The sequence below is a fragment of the Crocodylus porosus genome, unplaced genomic scaffold (assembly GCF_001723895.1).
Source record: "Crocodylus porosus isolate Cpor-Errol unplaced genomic scaffold, CroPor_comp1, whole genome shotgun sequence".
NCBI classification, from domain to species: Eukaryota; Metazoa; Chordata; order Crocodylia; family Crocodylidae; genus Crocodylus; species Crocodylus porosus.
In genome coordinates, this window is record NW_017728949.1 from 70,011,887 (window position 1) to 70,030,635 (window position 18,749).

Genomic DNA, 18,749 nt, shown 5'->3' on the forward strand with positions numbered 1-18,749 from the left:
TAGGTCCCCTCCAGCCCTAATGTCTATGAAGTCTCTGAAATCTATGAAAAACATTAGCACTCTAACCCAATAGATTTCAGCAGTAAATTTAAGCTGCTGAAGATCCCAATGTGCTATAATGCACAAAATATTGTCTAGATGTTCAAGGATGTCACAATCTTGCGCAGTATTTGTGAGATTTTTCTAATACGGAGCCAGATCCTGAGGTCTCAATTGAGTGAGATGGTCTGGTCAATATTTTCTGCATGGAGGGACCCTTTATGCAGGTCCTCACATATATCCTGGGTAGGGCTACACAGAGGTTTAACTACTTTTGAAGCAACTGTGCTTTTGTCCCGGGCCACCATGATGTGATTTGTCTGAGACCGTGATCCACATATTAGTGTCTCACTGGGACGGTGTTTAAGCAAGAACTGAATAAACAGTGAGGCCTCTGTTCCTTCTACAAGTTTTACCCGAGAAGTGGACCTGGGAGGTCCTCATAGAACTAATTTAGGACTTCCGGGTTTGTCTCATATTTTAAAATAGTCTCAAAATGTATTTTTAAAAATAATCTTTGTAACAAGCACACCTTTTTAAACAGGTCACGGTAAGAACTGTTACCTTGCATAAAAATCTGTTTGGTATCATGTTAGGCCTAACAAAATGAATGCTACAAAACCTTAATAGTGCTCTGTTTTCTTGAGTGTATAGCCTCCTTGATTCTGCTGCATAAGATGTACTTCTGGAAAAAGAACATGTTCTGCACAAAACAAAACTTGTAGGCATGTGAATAATCAAGCTGGAAAATATTTAAGAAGAAACAAAATCTTTTTTTAAAATTAAAGGATGCAACAAACAAGTGACAGATTTAGCAAACTCTCTTTATTTACATAGAAATAAGTGTACACATATATTCTCTACATGTACACATATATTTGTGTATATACATTTATGGTTTTCACATACTCTACAATAAATACCTTGTAGTTTTGTTTGTTATTAAGTTTTCTATAGTGCTGGGTAAAAATACATGGCAATAAAGTCATGGCTTACGACTAAGTTACAAAAGCACCAAACGTTGAACTCAGAGAATATAGCAATAACTTCTAGCTAATATACACCTAAATCTAGATCAGTGGTAACCAGCCTTTTTTCAGCAGGGCATGCCCACAAGGTTAGCTCTGCACCCTACCAGAGTGCCACTCTGCTCCCCTTCCTCTGCGCTGTGTGCCACACAGAGGCCGCCCATGCCATGGGTTGATCACCTCTGGTTTATTTTGTTTCTGTTAATACAATTGAGAAACAACTAGTGACCAATAAAAAGTGTTACTGCAGGAACATGATGATTCTAAAGGGAAGGTATTAAATGCCCAGTGAGACCACTGCGCTCTGCAACCAAAATTGCTGCTGCTGAATGACAAACTTTTTCATAATAACTTCACTGCGTATCTGCAAGCGAATACTGCAGATAATTATGTCTTTAGACTATACATCACCAATACCAGGTATGCAAGGTCTGGAATAAGTGACAAGGCTTGTGGAGTTCAAGATTCCTCAACTGCCTGGGATTGTATGGTTTCAAAAAGCAGAAAAGCTAACTACAAACATGGAAGTCAAACAAATAAGCTCCTTTCTTGAAGTCTGATGAACATATTGAGCAAGAAACCATGATTTCTAACAACTGCCTCCCCACTGCTTATCTCCCTCTGAGCAGGTGAAGAAGAGGGTCAGATTCCTATGAAAAGACCTTGGCAAAGTGTGTGACTAGTGTTAGGAAGCAGCAGTTATAGGACAAGTCAGGAACAGCAGGGAAAGTGGAGAAAGAAACCTCCTGCCCTCCCACATGTGTGCAGAGTGAGTGGCAGCAGGTGCTGGGGAACCATCGTGGTACAGGGTGCGATTGCTGGCTCCTTGCGATCGGGAGCCAGTCCCTGAGGGATCGGTGGGCAAACTGGCAAGGAGCCTCGCTGATTGTGACTGAACAGCTGGAAGCGCCTATTTGCTTTTGAAGGAATGAAGGAAAGGCAAGCAAAACCCAGGAACAGCCTTCCTCTTCACATTTGAATGACCCCCTGCTCTCCACACCTCTGGCAGGGCCAGGGATCACAGTACGTACTGTTGTTGTTTTGTTTTCAGATGCCGCTGGGCAGCCTTAGTGGAAAACCACTCTTAACCGTGGAGCCCTTCTAGGCGTTCAGGCAAAAGTGCGATAGGAGCTGATGCACAACCCACACAATCGCACCTCTTACCATGACAGAGACGCTTGCCGATCGTGCCTTATTGCCAGTGTAGGGGAGCCCATAATTACAGTCCCTGGCTCCCCCTGCACCAGCAAGTAGCAAGCTCCCATGCAGCTGATGAGGCTCACAGCCAGGGCAGTAGGTGATGCACCCCTACAGATGGGAGCCTTGGCAGCTGATGGGGCTCCCAAGTTCATTCAATTCATGGTGTGATGAGAACAAGCCACAACGTTTTATTACACTTTTTTTCTTTTTGTAGAATAACGTTGTGGCTTATTCCTTGTTTTATCATGCTATTCATTGATTGAATGTGTCTGGGTCACAATAGAAGATGCGATTAACTGGTTAATCATGCCTCAAGTGTAATGTGCATATGGGGCCTTAGTCATGCATCTGCATGGCTGTAGACTCCTGGCAGCACTTGCTTCCATGTTACGGACACTCCAGGCAGAAAAGACCCCAGACTTGCCGGATGAAGGGTGTTTGTACCTGAAAGCTTGCTAAGAAGAATTTTTTCAACTATTTGAGTTTGTCTAATAAAAGATACTGGATTTACCCAAAGAACCTTGTCTGCCAGAGATCAGTCTCTGAATTTCAAAGAGCAGTTTGTGTGCATAGCTGAAAACAAGCAGGAAATGGGAAATGATCTTTGAAATGTCCTCACCCTGTGCATCAAAATAAGGTGCAAGGAATAATATGAGCCTGCTATGAGGACAGATACAGAATGTAGCAGACATCACTGTGGCTGTTTATCAATTTGTGCCAAATTCAGCAATGATGTGAACTGTGTGCTTTTTATTCTCTTAAATCAGTGGAACTTAAGGATGTTTCATCAGCTTCAGGGAGTAGCATTTGAATGCAGAGCCCATGGCTAGTCAATGGGCCCACAGCTGTGGAGGCTCATAAAAAAGGAACATTTCGTGACATTGAGGTATCGTGACAAAAAAATGAGATGAAAATCTACTCAGGTGTTGTTTGAAAAGCATTGAGGTGAGTGATAATTGTTTTATCTTCTTTTACAACGTTACTAAGCATTGTAGAAAATTAAAACTAAATAAATTACAAGAATTGTGCACAAAACATGGGGTTTATTTGCTTTGTGGGAGTAAATGAAGAAAGGCTCTCCCTGACTGGATCTTCCTGCATAAGCCATCTCACTCCCTCCCCTACTTGCTGCCTTGCTGCCAGCCCCATTCCACTTCGCCAGATCTTACCTGTTTCTTGCAACCTCTCCACTTGCTGCTTTGCTTCTAGCCTGATCTTGTTTCTTACCACCCCCCAACCTTTGCTTGCTGCTTTGCTCCCAGCCCTCTCTTGTTAGCTTGCCTTTTGCTTCCTTCCCCTCTTGCTTCTCCCTCCCTTCCTAACTGGTTTTCCTCCCAGTCTGATCATGCTTTGCCTCTCACCTCCTCCCTGTTCTGATCCACTTCTCACTCCTTCCCCAACTTGTTCTCTGCCTGCTGTTGCTCTCCTTCCTACCCACTTTCTGATCATTCACATGCCACAAAAATGGGCTGTGCATACCACTTGTGGCATGTCTGTTGTGGGTTGGCCCCCCTGATCTACAGCACACCCTACCGAACATAAAACATTATGAAGGCATTAGCAGTCATAGACTAAAAAATGGAAAACTCTATTATTGAGAATGGGAGACTATATGCACGATGTGAGCAGAAACCTTTAGATTCTCAATAAAACCAAACCACATTTCTAAATTTGTAACCTTAAGACAAAAACAAATTCAACTTTTTCTTTTTCAGTATGACGCTTTACAAGCAAACGAACAAAAAAAAAGTCAGCAAGTGAGGTCCATTTTGCCTTGACATTAGTCTGTCTCCTTGTCTGTTTAGAGGCACTGCCATATCTTTACAAGTACATGTTAGCACAACTTAATTTTCATGTTAATGTACTTTTCTGCCAGCACTCATCAGTGTTCACTTACATGTAACAAGATCCCCCCCTTTCCCAGCTAATTCCTTTCCACAAATCTTGGCAAGAATCTGTGACATCAGAAATGAAAAAGTGTTGGCTTTCATTTTTTTTACATGCCTTTTTACTTAAGAAAGCCCATGTGATGTTTATGCTTACTTCTGAGCCACAGGAGTAAATTCTGCTGTTGGCTTCAGTACAGCCATGTTGTTTGAGGCCAGCTGGACTTTGGCCATAGCATTTGGATATCTGCATAGGGTCTCAATAGTCAGATGGGTGTTGACCTTCTGTTTTTCAGTGATTTTATGTTTTGTTTTTTATTAATTTGAAAACAGCCATTTTAACTGGGACTCGTGAAAAAGAAAACGTGGCCTTTTGGGATATTGGCTTTAATTTATGATATTTTTCTGTTAGCTAGGAATGTAATATAGGGATGGGGCTCTATGGCGAGACATAAAGATAAATGCTTACTTCTAAATGAAACATCTACTCGTTGTTGTTGCTCTGGGACTCACTGAACACAGATCAAGGTGCACGTGTTCTACTGTAAAACTAGTACTGGTATATATGTAAACACCTGAGAATAAAGCAAAGCAATGGCAACCACAGGCGGGAGAAATCTACACCAAACCTGTACTGACAGGGTCTCACAGGGTTAGCAATGTCTGATTATATCACTGCATATCCAGAGGTAAGAAAGCTGAAGAAAGAACTCTTTCGTGTCAATGCCTACACCTACTTTTAGAAATGCCCAGGAAGAACCAACTTCCTTTCATTTCTTTTATAGAAATACCATTTTCTTCAAATGTTAGGATTAGATTCTTCAAGCCTATATAACCATCAAAATCAATGGGAGGGTTAATAGTTACTGGGGGTTTCATATGGACATCCTGTAGCAGTGTTAGTTGTCATTGTTCGTTGTTTGCATCTCCAGTTCCCACTCCGTGTTGAGAACTTAATGTGTAAGTGCTGTACAAATCAACTAAAAGACATCAATGCATCTGCTAACTCAAGCAGCCCTCCAACCTGCTTCAATAATTTTCAAGATCAGTGTTTGTGACATGCATAATTTTGTTTCTTCTTATCCTGCATCTGCTTGACACTTCCCTTATTAATGACAACGTAGCAGGAATGCAACTTTGTCAAATGAAAATGGTTTTTACATAAACAGTTTGAATATTTACGATACAGCACAAACACAGCCACAAGTTTTGAAAGACCTTAACCTGATAGGAAAGCATTGTCCTCATAGATTAAAGGAAACTCTTATGTTTATGACCAATGCTGAATTTCTACAGTTATTCAGAACATGGATCACATCAGCCAGAGGACAAGTATGGAGTCTCGCTATGGTAATTATAATCAGGGCAGACCTTTTGCACCAGTTTGTAATCTACGCTGTAAAAAGCAATGTAAATACAGATAACTTTAAATGGTTTAGAGCACAACCAAGAAACATGGCTTTGGGTCTGCTCCTGGTAGCAGATCTTTGAAGGGTCAAAATTGCACAATGCAGTTTTCTTAGCACGATCTGTTTTTTCATACTCAATTCGACAGTTGAAGGACTTGGATTCCTTGGTCTCCAGTGTTGACTGTGGCGATGATTCAAATTCCACCACTTTGGAAGGTGGCACCAGGCTTACAGAAACGTTTCCCAGACCCGTTGAGTTATGTCGGAAGTAAACGCTGAAGGTTCCATTGCCGTGGTCAACAATTTTCCCTGTGATGAGCAGATTAAGTTTAACAGTTTTGATGTTGGAGTGGAAGTCTCCCCAGCCAAACATCTTCTTGAATTTCCCAGTTTTTACAATTGGTCTGCGTTTAGTTCGTGCAAGAGACTCCTGAACCTCAGTGATGTTGGATAGCCAATCCCAAAAGTTGTCTATGCTGTCTGAATATGACACCTGGCCATGTTTCAACACTGGTGATGGCTTAACAAATAGACGTAAAGGATTAATGATCCTGGAATGGACAACATTGTCGACCAATGTCTCTGCAGCATCTTTGTCTTCCCAATCCAAAACATCTGTGGCATGCACTACTTGCTTAGTGTCACAAAGTATCTGTTTCAAGAGAGAGAGACAGGATTATAGAAAGTGAAAATGAAAATGGAAAGATAACTAAGTCAGCATTAATAGCATTCATTTTTATACAAATCGGGTCCCATCCTTACCTGATTATTCTTTACACAAAAAATTCATTCAAGGGGACTACTTTAATTAGTTTAGACTAATTTTAGACAACTACTACTAGTTTAGGCTAAGGATTTTATTGGACTGGGACTAAGAGGAAAAAGGTCTGTTTCTCGGCCAAAGAGCATAGTGTCTGAAAAGTAGAGTGAAAGGAAGAAGCAAAATTGTCTGGGATTTTTCCCCACTTAAAAACCTCCAATCTAATCTTTTTTTCTAACCCTTCCCTTTGAAATCATTTCTCACATTTCAGCTGTTCCCTGAAGCCTGCTTATTACAATGTCCACATGACAGTCTTTAACCTTTAGCTGTGCTGTACTTGTTCATACCTTGTAACTGTTCGAGAGGAAACTTTACTCTGTTGCCATGAATAAAACGCTACCTACAGCTGCAGATACAATATAAAAGTAATTTTTAAAGTTGATAGATGTTAAATAACAACTTGATACACAAGTAAGAATAACCATGATTTTGGATGCTCCAGTTTTACTACCTTACAGAGGATCTGACTATCTGACTTTCAAGGACTATTAAGCAATTCATCCACTGAGACTTGGGTCATGCTTAGGTCTTCAGCTCAGAAAATCACTGACTTCATTTCAAAATGTTAACTAGGAAAAGCTGAGTGTAAAGCAAAAACATTGCTTTTAATAACTTTATTGTTAAATGTTGATGAAACTGAGAACTTTAGGTTGTAAAAGTCAAATGTGTGAAAGTAGTACATTTAGATTTCTAGCTTTTCTGCACTTTTGTGCATCCACTCTTGGAGCTGTGTGTGGAAGGGAGCCTGTGAATTGTGCATGCAATCATTATGTGATCATATAGATCAGTGGTTCTCAACCTTTTCTGTACCAGGACCCATTTCTAACCATCGATGGCCAGTCCCAAACCAGTGCTCCTCATTCCCGACCTGCTGCCCCCAGGTCCCACCCCCGCAGTGTGTGGGGCAGGGGATGGGTGTGTGGGGTAAGAGGGGTATGTGGGGCTGCCAGTCTGCAAAGGGAAAGGCATGGCTTCACACATTTTTCGCCGTTAAAGGAGAATCTATTTTTAAAGTTTGTTGATCCTTTTTTTAAATTTGTTCACGACCCTTTCATATATTCTTGCAACTCGAGGGTTGAGAAACACTGATATAGACTATATCATTATGCATATACATACAGAGGACAGCTGTTGGAATGTATAACTTCGGCAGGTTTAGCATGAAGGGCTAATTTTTCATTTCTATATACTCTCTGTTCTGTATACTCTCCTTCAGAATAGTCCAAATGACACTTGATTCATAAATATAGATTTTTTGTGCTATTTTTATCATTTAGGGGCAATGCTTAAAATCAGACCAGACTAAAATGTTGTTTTCAATAGTGTTAACTTGTAGGTCTGCTATTTCTTAAGTTTGATCAGTAACTGGTGTTGTGACTATACAGTACACTGCTTTATTTTTAATCTTTAACTGCCTCACTTTGTAAAACAGAAAATTAAGACGACTTAGTCTATACTATAATATTCTTTTTAGAAATAAAGCCATTGGTTACAGTAATAAAACTAAAAAACATAACCTAACCCCATGAAATTACTATTCATGGTCTCTTAATAACACAAATCTATGAGGGACAACCTTTCTGGCAGGCAATGCCACAAATTAGCCCTGAACCCTCTGAGTACCACTCTGATCCCGTTCCTCTGGCCGATCTCCTGCTGTGCTTTCTGCTCCTTCCCTGATCTGCTTTGCATGTGGAGGCTGCTCATGCCATGTAAATGCTGAGAGAAACTTGAATGGAAACCCTCAGTCATATCTGCAAGCATTCCCAATATGAATTTGTAATTAGAACTGAAACTACCATCTGACTTCCTAAACCAAAAACACTGCACTTGCCAGCCTTGAGGGCTGGATCCGGATTTAGTAGTCAGGCTCATATCTCTAATTCAACTTGCATAAATTCTTCTCTTCTTTGGATGCAGAAGGAGAAAAAAGACAATAAAGATCATTCCTAAATGGAGACCTTGTATGTCAAGTTTCTGCCTGTGGACTAAATTTTTCATGGCTGAGTTAAAACTCGTAAAAATAGGGGATTTTAATGGAAACACTGACAGATGCTTATCTGTAACAGCACAAACAGCATTGCTGTAATGATACTATGGAAAACCGTCAATATGATAGAAAAGCCTGCGTGAAACAACATCATGTTTATGTATAACTCTTCAGCCACTTTCAATCTTGTTCACTAGTTAAAAAGCAGCTGGGTGATGTTGGGAATAGGACTTCATGGCGCAGCCGGCCATAACCACTGCTAAGAAAATAACTTATCTCCCGTGCTGCAGAAAAAGCAATATTGCTTGGATTAAACAAGAATTGATGCAAACCCTCACCTATCCCTGGAGTAAAAACTTGACCCACACCTTTTCAGAGGCATAAATAATCTAACTATTTTCTCTATTTACCAATGGGTGATATGTGTTTTTTAAACCTTGTTTCCTGCCTGGCCAGAAGCAGACATTCAGAACCTGTTCTCCCCACTTGTTTTCAGCAAGGTTCACGGACTTGCTGATTAAATGTGTTGGTGGCCAGTTTAAGCTTGTGCTGTTGCGACCATGAATGGAAGCTGCGCTGGTGGTAGCAACAGTGGGAAATGCTGAGAAAAGAGGCTTAGAAAGGATCTGTGACATGAGTGTCTCTTAACACCAAGTGTATTTACAGTTGATTAAGTTAAGCCCAGCTAATGGTATTTGCCCTTTGCTGAGAGCTAGGCTTGCACACCCTTATCTTCTTGTCCTCAGCACACTTGTTTTGCTGGGTTTTCTGTTTTTTTGGGCACTGTGTTGGAGCTCCCATGCTTGTGTTAGATGTCTGGTCCTCTTTCCTCCCAGTTCTCCTTGGCCTTGTCTACACTGCAAGCTTTAGCTTGCAAAAGACAGCAGCTACCGGAACCAGTGCACAAGCACCCACGGCTTTGTGGCAGCCTCATGCAGCTCCCAGTGCATCCATGTAGCTCCACTTCATCAGCTGTGCTGACAGGGCATGGAGTGGGGGGCACGGCAGCTGATCAGACCACAGCAGCTGGCAGAAGGTACAAGTGTGTGTACACGTGCTCTCTACCAGCTACTGGGCAGTGGCAGAAGCCATCTTTCATTCAGAGACGTAGTGTAACTCTGCCAGCAGAAGGAGTCTGGTGCCACGGTGCAGCTTTGAGTGTGAATTTTGCTGGCAGCACCAGTTCTGGCCTTGGAAGTAAGAAATCGTAAGAGAGCATTGTCTAACTGGTAGCACTTGGTATATGCCTATTCAAGGCACTTCACCTCAAAATGAGGCAGTAGGAAACGAGGGTACAAGCATGAATATGCTGGTCCAAACATGGTACGGAAATGCAAAATGTTGTGGCATGGGCAACTGTGTATGCAGCAGTTAAATGAGCATAATGACTTTGTACACAGTTGATGGGGTCTTTAAAATCAAAATATTACTATCATGCTGGAGGGAGGGGTTGGACCACAGCACCAAACCATGCTAAGCAAAATCTATATTGACTCATGGTACATAACATATCCTGTTTTATAACATGGTTATTCCATGGTAATAAGCACCTCAGCATACATATAGGATAATCAAATATATGTCAGCAGCAAGCATTCACCGATTACTGCATCTGACAATCTTCCATTTAGCTTTTCATAACATGTGAACACATGGTTATACAAATCATTTTATTATGAGTGAATATTTCTGTACAAAGAATATTTTTTTTGAGTTGGAGGAATAAATGTTTTTGTAAGTGGTGAGTTAAACTTTACACTAAAAAAAAAAAAAAAAAGACTTTACCAAATTTATAATGTTTGCAGACTTAAGTCCTCTTGAATCTAGTGTAACCCTTAATATCTGACTCTACCTAATTCCTATTGCTATCTTGTCCCACTTGCATTGAGAGAGCCAGGCTTAAGAGCTGCAGAAGTGCTAAGGTGAATCAGTTGCTTGAAGATGAGCTATGCAAGCTCTTGATAAAGAAATGCTTTACGTTTTACAAGTGTTTAACATTTTTAAACTGTTTTTAACAAAGAATGACTTGATTCTGGAATTGAATGCTCAATGCACAGAGCTTACACTAGAAGAACTCAGGGAGCTGAAATGTGGTGAGATTGTTAGAAAAAGGAATAATTTCTGTGCTTTTCAAAGTATAATGCATTTTTAGTGTACAGATTCTTTTATTTTAAGTCAAAAGGTTTTACAGTGTAAGAGAACTGAACCCTCTGAGGATCCATTTTCCTCCATACATTGTAAATGCTCCTTGTTTGATGACAGCTTTTTTGCTATTAGCAAGCATGGTCCTGTGCCTTTTGTTAGGTTGTTTATTCACTTTGGTTAGCAATTTACAGGAAATTAAAAAATCTGCAATAAAAGAACGAAGCACATGCTGGAAAACTGTGACTTGCTCAGTATCTCACCATGCTGCTGTAGTGCCTGTTTTCTAGTAAAGAACAGTTCTTTCACATTTGAAAAATACTTGTTTAGTCAAGAAAGAGAACTTGTGCACTTCAATTGGTTTGATTTTTTTTTCAGTGGCCCATTCTTATTACAAGTGCTTTTATCCATTTCTCCAAAGCCATAGATTTTTAGGCCAGAAAAGAACATCAGATGATTTCTTCTGATCTCTTTAATGCCTCAGAACTTGATCCAGTTACTTCTGTCCTGAGCCCAATAGCTTGAGTTTGCCTAGAGCATATCATCCAGAAAAGTATCCAGTCTTGAAGATGCCAAGAGAGGGAGAATCCACTACTTCTTTTGGTAATTGTGTTCATTATACCTCCACCAGCCTGGGAAGTTAATGTCTGGAAATAGCTCCTTGCGCAAGCTTGCTTAGAACACGGCCATTTCCCATGGGTTGGTGATAAAGCTCAAGAGATGTTATCTTACAAGAATATATTCAAGTCCCTACTATAACTGTATAGTACTTCTCTGGCTTTTTCACACTAATTTCAGTATCTCTACTGTCTTTTATGCCGTATATAGCAATAATAATGCAGAATCGCCGAACTGCGGGAACAAAAAACTAAGCTTGAAGAAGGGGAAAAAGAGAAATTGCTCTGCTTTATCTGTTTGAACATTCAATGATTTCCAACACATTTATCAAATTTTAAATAATTTATGTCTTGACAGGCTTATCAATTTTGCAGAGAGTACACATTAGCTAGATACAATGATATCATATTAGCTTTTTCAGCATCTTACACTTGAGTCCAGCAAGAATAATAAAAACTCAGACCTTCATCAATTAAATGGAAAAACATAAAATTGTATTCCATTATAGCCTTTTTTTGTAAGAAAATGATGACAGGTTCTAATAATTCATCATAACAAGCTGAGCTTGAACTTTACTGATAATTAAATGTGTTTTTCCCAAAGGCAAAGGCTGTGATGGGTTTTATGGTAGCAGATGTGATTGCTGTCAGGAATGCTGTAAGGAACTCAGAAATTAAGCAGCATCTTTTAGCTGGACTATACAGAAAAGCTATATTCAGTTCTGTCTAGGCACAGGCGTATTTTTCAAAATTTGCTGTGAACCCACATGCTTTCATTATAATAAGGACCATTTAATTTGCATTTACCAATAGTGGGAAAGAAGTCCCTGATTCAGGTGAACAGTTAAACACATGCTTACCTTCGTTCATTTGATTAAATCTATTCCTGCTTAGCAAAATACGTTTATGGGCTTTTCTCAATCAAAGCTTAAACTCTTAATAACATATCAGGTAGACTCAAATGTAGTGTTAAAAGAGGTTCAGCGCTTTGCAGAAGCCTATGGAGTGGATAATTAACCAACTAGTGCATAATCTTTGCACTACTACTAGGTATTGTTGGATTATTGGATTATACCAGTTAGCAAAGATCAGTGCCTATTATTTACATTGTTTGAAGGTATGGATTACCAACAGATCACATCAGGAATTTTTCATCTGTTTTTGTCGCATGTAACAGGCTGGTTTATGTTTCTATATTTGTATCAAACTGCAATCTTAATTTGATATAGTTTCATAGTAGCTAGAGTCGGAAGGGACCTAGGTAGATTATCTAGTCCGACCCCCTGCCTTGGCAGGAAAGAGCACCGGGGTCAGATGACCCCGGCAAGGTGCTCATCTAACTTCCTTTTAAAAATCCCCAGGCTAGGAGCCTGCACCACTTCCCCTGGAAGCTGGTTCCAGACCCTAGCCGCCCTGACTGTGAAGTAGCGCCTCCTAATATCTAACCTAAACCTACCCTCCGCCAGCTTGTGACCGTTATTCCTGGTCACTCCTGGCAGCGCACGGGGGAACAGGGACTCCCCCAATACCTGCTGATCCCCCCTGACCAGTTTGTAGCAGGCCACAAGGTCCCCCCTTAACCTTCTCTTGTGGAGGCTAAACAGGTTCAGGTCCCGTAGCCTCTCCTCATAAGGCCTGCCCTGCTGAACCCTGATCATACGAGTGGCCCTCCTCTGGACTCTTTCCATATCATCCACATCCCTCTTGAAGTGCGGCGCCCAGAACTGGACGCAGTACTCCAGCTGCGGCCTGACCAGTGCCGCATAGAGGGGGAGGATCACCTCCCTGGAACTGCTCGAGATGCATCTGTGGATGCATGACAGGGTACGGTTGGCCTGACATGATTAGCAGTAGTTTGAAATATGTCATTGTACCTACCTAGCAATATACATTTTTCAGTAGTCCTTTGGAAAGTTTTTGTTTTCCATTGAGAGAATCAAAGCAAATTATTATTCAGGTCAACCAAAATTCAGACGCTTTCATTTGTGTAACTGCACTGAAATGTTTCATATCTTCATCAACGGTCATGAGACGCAACAGACATGCTAGATCAGACACCCTGTGGCCCTGTTCTCTTATAGCACATGATTTCTCATGTAGATCTATATCTCCCTCTATAGAGCACAGTTCCACTCCAATTGAAATCCTATGGTGCATGATGGGAAGATATAATCAAATAGAAGGTCTGGTCTATGTAGAGGAAGAGGAAGCTTAGACAGACATAGTTTTGTATTGAAACTGAAGTTTTTTACATTTTCTGTTCTATGAAACATTTTGATATTTCAAATTTAGGTTTAATTCTGGCTGGACCAAAACAAATGTCAAAATGTCTGGCTCTCTCACAGCATAGAAATTCTGATTTTTCAATAAACTCTAGTTCCCAGCCAACTGCCCACTGGAAATTGTGGGTGAAGACCTAAGTTACATTTATTGTGCAATCAGCTCCTTGAACATGCTCTACATCCGTGCTCTTACAGAAGTGCATGGCTGCAGAGCTCTTTAAAAGTACCCAGTAGCACAACAATCTGAACCCTCATTACATGAGCATTCAGATGAAGGTGCTTCAAATCAAAGCACCTTCATTAATGTCTGTCAGTGCATGCTGGGAGGAGGGCTGGATTGAAACAGCTCAGCCCTACCCCTAGTGCTGTCTTCAGAATAGGAGGGGGGTAACCTCGGGGAAGGGGGGCTCCAATTCACCCATCCCACCCTCCAGCCCAAGCTGGGCAAACCCAGATAAACTCCCGCCCCTCTCATTGGCTGGGGGGTTTGTTGGTTGCAGGGAATGCTGTAACTCATGGCACTTCCTACAAAGCACCATGAGTTACAGTGGGAAGCTCTACATCTGTCAGCGCCCTTTAAGTTAACTGTAGCTGGAGCCAATGAAAGTTCAGGACATAAAGCGCTTGTAGGGGACATTGAGCACTTGTCAGAATTCATCCCCATGTTTCCCTCCTTAGATGTACTTAGCATGAAATAACTACAGGTTGACTATTGGCAATGAATTTTGACGTTTCTGAATCGGGGGTTAAGTGTCAGAGACTGAAAACAGGTCATTTAGCTTCTGTATTTATTTAAAAAGGCATGGGGGCAGAGGTGGGGAAGAAGATGTTGCAGAGGAGTAAAACAAAGCTCTGGCCCTAGTTTGTGGAGAAGGTATGAGATTGATTTATGACATTAGACCATTTACAGATGTACGGGGCAAACAACACAGATTCACAAGTGTAAGCATTTCTCTCATTTGAACTAAATTGGTCAAAAGAATGAAAAGAACAAGGACGCACGTTTGGTCAGGATTTAAAAAATTACCAAAAACCTCCCAGAGAGAAAAGTCAGGGGCCTTTAACCAGAGGTGTAGTTGCGTAGTTTTGCCCCCCCGAATAGTGGTGGCAATGTGGGGGCAATAGAAGCAGCTGGATCCCTGACGGCAGTGGTGCTGGACCGGTTGTGGAAGTGGCTGATGTTTTTGTGCCTCCCCTTCCCCAAGTCAGTGCCCAGAGCCTGTGCCCTGCCTGCCTCCCCTTTCCCCTTTGCCTTTAGCCCATACTTGCCGCCTCCTCCCTCTGCACATTTTATAAGGTATCTTTTCCTACTGATACTGAGAGAACAGAAACTGCAACACTTTCTCCCACCTGCCCCTTCAGGGATTACAGCGGCTTTTGTTCTCCCGTCACAGTTTTGCTCCTTAATTCGCAGGGTCTACGGACCAAACGCCTTCCTCTGCTTGATGCATGTGTGGAAAGCAGAGAGCTATATCTGCAACACAAGAATGTTTCTCTACTTCTGTGCACTAGGCAGAGCAGGGAGCACGTCACAGCCTGTCAGTGAGCACAGACACAGCTCGCTCCCTGGCTAGAGATCTATGGACTTGGCACAGGGTAGCCTTCAGCAGAGGGACAGGCTGATTAGAAAGCAAAAGGTCACTTATCAAAGCTACTGGGAACATTAAATAAAGTTTGGTTCTATTTTGGAGACAGAGGTTGAAAATGGTCACCCTTTCTCACTATGTCCTCCTTTCAGCAATGTTTTGCTTTGCCTTTGCTTATCAGTCTTTCTATAGTTGCACATTTCTTTATTTCAAGCTCTCCTTTTTAAAGCACATTTTACAAAGAATTACCAGGAAGCAAATAGAGCCATGCTGCCCATTAATTATGACAAAGCTATTATTAATCCAACTACCCTTGAAACAACACCTCTGGCAATACTTCTAGCTATAAAGAGCAAACCATATTGACTTACTTCCCATCACTGTTTTCTAGATAATTCCACTTGCAAAGATGAGGATTTTTCATTAACATAAAACATACCTTTGGTGGGAAGTCTGACACCTCTGCTGTAATTGTTGAACAAACCCCATTATTTCTGATTTCAGGGAGTAAGCCCTGTATTGGCTGATACAGTATCAGTTAGACCCTAGTAACACAAAAGACCCTCTCTGTTTACCTTGATTAGCAGAGAAATCTGAGTTTTGTTAAACATCTGTCAAAATCTTTGAACTAATTATTTCCTCGGTGTAGATTGCACACAAATTGCTGCCACAATTCACCCATACTAATCAGAGGTGGGGGGTGGAGAATGGTAGAACAAGAGGTTGGCATTTATCCCTCTAAATGCCCTTCGCAATCTGGTTAGCAAGGGCACTCTGTTCACCTTCCTAAGCTTCAACCATTTTCATTTTAGCGTTGTCATTCACCCCTTAAATTGTAAACGCAAACAGCTAGCCACCATGATGCCTTTCCACATCCATCTGGTGATTATAGTAGTTTTGAGTTACTCCTTCTGCATTGTTAAAAACTAACAGTAGTCACCAGTTTTAGGGTTCATTTGTCTGATTAGCAGTCTCATTTTTTAAAAATTCCTACAAATTATTATTGTTAGTAATACCTGTTTCAGCAGAGGGATTCATCTCATGAGCAGAACACCGAAATCTAGGACGTGATTTTTCAGAACTGCTGAGCATCCAGAATTTCAGCTGAAGCCAGTGAAAGAGTGGGTGTCCAGCAACAATACAAATCAGCCCCCTTACTGTATTTGGGGTTTGCAAATTCCTTTGCACCTGAGAGTTTTAAAGCAGCTACAGCCAGTGCAACTTTGCTTCTCTAATGAAAGGTAGCCAGAAATCCCCTGTTCTGTTCAATAGGTTATATAATTGGATTGCTTTAACCGTTTTGTCCTGTCTCCTGTAGTTAAAACTAAAATGACAAGCTTGCTTCAGCAGAAAACCCTCATGATCGAACCTTGCAGCCCATTAAATTTTCTGCTTGTAAATGAGTCTCACAAAGAACTTCCTTCCCTGTAGAGATGCACCTGAGTATCAACCCTGCTGACAAAACTGAAACCAATCTTTGCTGCACAACATATTGCTATCAATGATTAGTGGCATGACTTCCCCCAAAGCCATCTCTCTTCTGAATCTTTGGGGAATTGTCAGAACAGTATAATAGGAAAGTGACAGAGTGGGAATGAAGAATGACAGAATCAAGCTATACATCAAGGAATTAATTGTGGGTATTAGTATTTCCTGCTGTAATGCATCATTGTCTGAAAACCTAGTAACACAGATAAGTACAAACTCAAACTCAAACATCTGAAGGAGGCATAAAAACAATTGCAAACCTTGCACAGTTTGCCTGAAACTTTATTTAACAGTTAGCCTTTTACAGATATCTTTCAAAAGTTGCCAAACTAACACAGAAGCTAACACAACAAATATAAATTGGAAGCATAAAAGCAAATCTATAGGCTCAGCACCGTTGTTGCTGCTAATGTGGAACATGGCAAATTCTGTCTCTATCTCTGCCAGTAATTTGAAAACCTAATGAAGCATGTCTCTATGAGCACTGTGGAAAGGCACTTTGCCCTTTTTCCTCGGAGATCTAAGAGAGGAAATGTGTCTCTGTCTATTATTTGTATACATATATAGTTAAGGGTTAAGGAAGCATTTTTCTACTTTTGATGGTAACACAAAGTAGCTTTCAAGCAGCCCAAGAATAAAAATATCAAGCTACAACATACAGGAAATATGCGTGTAGACATGCCAATTTAAGCTGTGATCTCACTGCACTTCCTAAACTAAACTGAGTTTAGGCCTGCATGGCTAGGAAATCTCAAAAGAAACTTCAGTGTGTTTCAGAACGTGGTCTCAGCTGTTCGGGACACGGCATTCGTTCATCTTAGGAGTCATTAGCAAATCAGAGCTGCAGCATAAAGGATGCCGCTGCTGGAGGTGCTGCCTTTTGGATGTAATGAAAACTCAGGACGCCAGTGTTTAGGATCGTTAATGATTTAATGGCCCTTTTCACAGATATGAGCTCTGATGCCTTTGGTAGGGTCCTAGATGAGTAATTACTCCAAGTCTGAGAACTTTTTTCAATGGAAAACAGTGTTTTTTTTCTCCTAAAAGAAAATATTTACAAGAATATATTTTAGAAGCATTTTAAACAAACTTGTTTCCTATTTAAAAAAAAAGATCGTTTCTGGGGGAAAAAAATTACATGAATTTTGGAAAGTAATTACAGTTTCTAGTGAGCTGTAGTAGTCAGTTATATTTTTAAATGTCTAAGGGCTCAGTTAGATAAATTGTTTATAGTGTGTAGCTTGTAAATGTGTTTTTTTATTTTAAATTAGTCTCTTTGTGTGTAGAGTCAACCACCATTTAATTCTGCTCCTGCTTCTTTTGAAGGAGAGGCACACTGAGTCTTTTCTAGGAACTTTATCTTTGTCCTTTCTTGGTGGTTTTTTCCCCTTTGGACTGAAAGAAAAATGAGTTTTACTCATTTGTCTGTTGGAAACCAGTTCTTCACACTTTTTTTGGTCCAAACCTGCTATGCAGTATTCCTGTGCAGAGGAAAACAGGCCCCATTTTTCACTCCAAAGGAGGCTGCTCTTCTAAATCGGTACAAAGTCCCCCTGTGAAAATCCTTGACCAAAAGCTCTTTGTAAATTATCATATGGTGGCTCACTTTTCCCCCCCGCAACCCCTCTCTTTCAGTTAAAAAAAAAAAATGTTGACAACTGAAGTTCTGTTGTTTATTGCAATTAAAAATAAAGGAAATAGGAACAATGTGTGTGTGTGTGTGTGCGCATACATTTGCTACTATATGTCTGGGCTTCTGTGAAAGATCAGAAAACTTTACCAGGGCCATCTGTGTAAAATTACCCGCTAAGACATTTCAGGAGGGAACTAATCAAAGGCAATTTACTTCCCAGGACTCGGAACTAGCTGTATCATTAGCCAATACCCTGGAAACAGCACTCAGAACTATGACAGATACATAAAGAGGAATTGATTTTTCCGATACTTTTTGAGTTGTCTGCATCTGCTATGGATTCTGCGGGGGATTTGGCAGGGCTCTGCATACATGTAAGTACCTGCCTATGGATCAATTGCAGGACTGGTCCCTCAAGAGAAAAATACATTTAGCTGAATTTTCCAAGTCATTTCAATTCACCTCTATGGCCTTGATCCTCTGAGATGCCAGGATGCCTGCGGTGCAGTCACAGTGCCACTTGCAAAAGCTGCTCCACAACTTACAGGGCTAGCTCCTAAATGAGCTTCCCACATTGTGGACTGAAACAGGGGCACTAAACTCTCCCTGCCATCCAGGTTCAAATTAGA

At 40.9% G+C, this 18,749-nt stretch overlaps 1 protein-coding gene across 1 annotated transcript; it reads right to left on the reverse strand.

Annotated features, from left to right (window-relative positions):
• Nucleotides 1–844: 844 nt before the first annotated feature.
• Nucleotides 845–8,134, reverse strand: NXPH2 (neurexophilin 2). The gene is made up of 2 exons (XM_019553608.1): nt 8,006–8,134; nt 845–6,214 (listed from the first exon to the last, which is right to left on the reverse strand). Exons 1-2 carry the CDS (start codon nt 8,132–8,134, stop codon nt 5,471–5,473), a joined length of 873 nt encoding a protein of 290 aa, XP_019409153.1. The 3' UTR covers nt 845–5,470.
• Between the last annotated feature and the right edge of the window lie 10,615 nt (nt 8,135–18,749).